General features: G+C 55.4%; 1 protein-coding gene across 1 annotated transcript in view; it reads right to left on the bottom strand.

Annotated features, from left to right (window-relative positions):
- Nucleotides 1-637: 637 nt before the first annotated feature.
- The window catches only part of LOC105005296 (chromosome unknown open reading frame, human C6orf132), a 30,021-nt gene continuing 27,474 nt past the window's right edge, over nucleotides 638-3,184 (bottom strand). The window contains 3 exon segments of the mRNA XM_010863246.1: nucleotides 638-2,477; nucleotides 3,047-3,096; nucleotides 3,098-3,182. Of these exon segments, the coding sequence (XP_010861548.1) occupies nucleotides 2,360-2,477; nucleotides 3,047-3,096; nucleotides 3,098-3,182 (253 nt within the window). The 3' untranslated portion in view covers nucleotides 638-2,359.

Genomic DNA, 3,184 nt, shown 5'->3' with positions numbered 1-3,184 from the left:
ATTACTGAGTACCAGATTCATGTTGGATGCTTGGCTGGAATCCCATGAAGGGCACCCTTTCAAGAGGCCTCTCCCTGACCAGCCAGTCAAAGTCAATCCGCTCCTCTCCCCCACCCTCCAGTTATTCTCCTAGTCCCTGTTTTCTCCCCTCCCTACCATTCTGTATAATAGAGGCTGTTTCCGTGCGTTCCTTCCATTCTCTCTCCTCCACAAGACTACAGTCTTGCCATGGGTAAGAGGCATGTCAATGTTGATGGCTGTATATCCACGCTAAGCACAGTGCCTGCTATCTCGTGGCCACTCAGATCTCTGTTAAATGAATGCACGACTGTCTCTAGTTGTCACAACAGCCTCATGAGGTAGGTTATCACATCCATTGTACAGAAGAAGAAACTGAGGTTCAGAGACTCAGAGATTTGCTTTGGGGCACAGTCTGTTATCACCAGACTTTAGCTCTACTCCATCCCCTTGAAAGGACTTGGAGAATGAGAAAACCTAAGGGTCAGAAGAGAGAGTTGGGCCCAGCATCATGGCTCCAGTTCAGCCACCACCCTGTGCTCGGCCTTCCCCAGCTGAGTTCCCCCAACCTCTCGTCACAGCCCAGGACGTCTCAGTCATCAATCTGCAGCCACAGGGCTGGAGGCTATTGAGACTGGCCTGTTTATTTCCAAGCCAAGAGAGAATCAGTCCTTCCCTGCCAACCCCAGAGCAAGATACAGCTGGGAGTCCACATCCCACCCCTCAAGCCTTAACATAGCAGATAAATTAGTGAAATCTTATATAAAACATTGTACAGGGGGAAATACATACATATATATAGAGCCAGTGCTGGCACTGGGGTGCGGTTGGCTTTTTAGACACAGGTGACCAGATCCTGCCCCATCAGAGCACCTGTCCACCCCAGCACTCTTTCCCTGAAGTGGTCATCTGCTACCCTCTACCCTGGTACTGTGAGTGGTTAGCACACATCAGAGGTCCAACATCGTGCCCCCAAAGGGAACTGCTTCCTGGGTGCCCCCACCAGCCTGATCCTCTGAGGTGGGCACCCCCTGCCCTATCCCTTCACCCAGGTAGCCTGCCTTGGCCTGGCCCCAGGAGTTCAACCCCCCAAGACCTGAAGACAAGATGGACCAAGGAATACTGTTCCCTGATATGTCTGATGGCCAGACACCATCTACACCAGGACTTTTTTTGAAAGTGGAAGGGGTTCTAATTCACTGGAAAACAGGCCTAAATCCAGACTTTCCACAAACAACAAATGGTCACCCTACTGATCAGGCTTCCCTGCTCTGAATGGGCCTGGTCCTGCACTCTTGACTTTCCAAATCACGGTCCCTACTCGCAGCAAACTCTTCTCAGACCTCTATTCCCATCTCTGTCGCCTTCTACTCTCCAAGGCCTTCTGGCATCTTGGTTACACATCACAAGGCCTCAATAATATTGGGGACCTGTAGTCCTGGGGTTGGGAGGGGTGGTTGGGATGATGCCCCTCCAAATCCCATACAGGACCTGACCACCACTCAAGGCCTTTGGTGTCAAGCCCCAGGCTTTCTGGCTCCTTGGGCCCAACCCCCCAAATCATGGCTGCCTGGGTCTGAGTAGAAAAGCAAGCCTCCACCGTGCCTTCCATCCCAAACTTGCCAAGTCTCCCCTCTCTAGGCCCTTCTGTAGCTCAAGGCCAGGGAGAAATGAACCACCAATTCCCCCATCCCCACTCACAGACAGTGCAAAGCACTTTGTTCCGGTACCTTCCCCACTTGTTGTGCCTGCATATTCCTGATCCCACTTCAGTGTGGCTTTCATACCAGCAACCCCAGGTATCACCTCTGGATTGGCAACTGGTGGACAGGTGGAAGCTGAGAGCAACCTGTAGCACCCTGCACCCCCACCCAGAGCTGGTCCCCAGCCCCTCATGAGAGCCTGACCGGCAACCACAGCCATTCTGATGGGTTCCCACTGGGTTCCCATTGGGAGCCAGTGCCCCTGCCCTTGCTTTTAGAACCTGCTCAGCAGGGCTGCTTGGAAAGCTGCTTTCAGTAAGCCCTACTAAAGCAAATAGTCCCAGATAGTGAAAACTCAGGCTCTGGGTCCTTAAAGGTTCTTTCTCTTCTCCCTTCTCCTTCCTCCCACCCTCTTCTGCAGACAGTCCACAGCCACACCAAGGCTTTGGGAAACAGAAGTCCAATCCTGATCTTCCTGGGGCCAACGCTTCACTCGTTGTCCATCTGTCTGTCTTTGGGAAACAAAGACTCTTCTGTGTCTGAGTGAGGCCACCTAACACCAGTTGTATCCCTCCCAACCCCACCAAAACAAGCGCCTGGATCCAACCCCTTGCAGGAGAGCTGAGAAAACCCTGAGCTCAGGACGGGGCCTTCCAATGGGCCCCTGAGTAGGCATAGGAGATGGGATGGCGGGTCCCAGGCCTCACAGTGAATGTGTTGATGGAGCTTCCGTACTGCGTGTTGTTGTGGGGAGACCTGGCAGGAAGCAGGAGAGAGATGAGGTTAGTATCTGCAGCTGGTTAACCATCACCCCGAGAATCTCCCCAGGGCCATCAGAGGAAGGATGGAGCTGCCCCTCAAGCCCAGGGCTTATCCTCCCCAGTGGAACCCCAGTATTGACTCATCAGCCACAGGGTTCCCTCCTGTCCAGGCCCTGTTGCCAGAGTACATGCCCAATACCCTCCTTCTCAGAACCCTTCCCTCCTAGCCTGGCTCTGGATGCAACTCGGTGATGGGAAATCTCAGCACTCAAGGACCACTCAGCTCTCCCCGACCCCACACGGGGACTCTAGGAAGACGGAGTCAGGAGAGAGAAGACAAAGGAGACAGTGGGTGTTAGGGAAGCGGGCCTTCCTGCCCCTTCTCTCTGCCCTGAGAGCCAGGAGGGAGAAAACCAAATGTCCAGGCTGATGGCTGCAGCCTGGCCAGCTCCGGGTGGTCTGGGGGTGAGCCTCCCTCTCCCCTGCCTCCCCTGCCTAGCCCCCGTCTCCCCTGCCTTCCCTGCTCAGCTCCCCTCTCCCCTGCTTTCCCAGCCCGCCGCTCACCTGCCGGTAGCCTGCGTGCAGCCGTAGTCGCCGCCGCCCCCCGCCGAGAGCTTTGTACTTGGCCTCTCCGCGAGGGGCGCCCTCCAGGGACACCTTCCGCGAGTGCAGGCCGCCGGGGGGCCCGCGGCCAGCCGAGTT

Source organism: Bison bison, unplaced genomic scaffold (assembly GCF_000754665.1).
Source record: "Bison bison bison isolate TAMUID 2011002044 unplaced genomic scaffold, Bison_UMD1.0 scf7180017864487, whole genome shotgun sequence".
In the NCBI taxonomy this organism is placed as follows: domain Eukaryota; kingdom Metazoa; phylum Chordata; class Mammalia; order Artiodactyla; family Bovidae; genus Bison; species Bison bison.
Note: the sequence above shows the minus strand (reverse complement) of the source record. Positions and strands in the feature narration are given on the sequence as shown.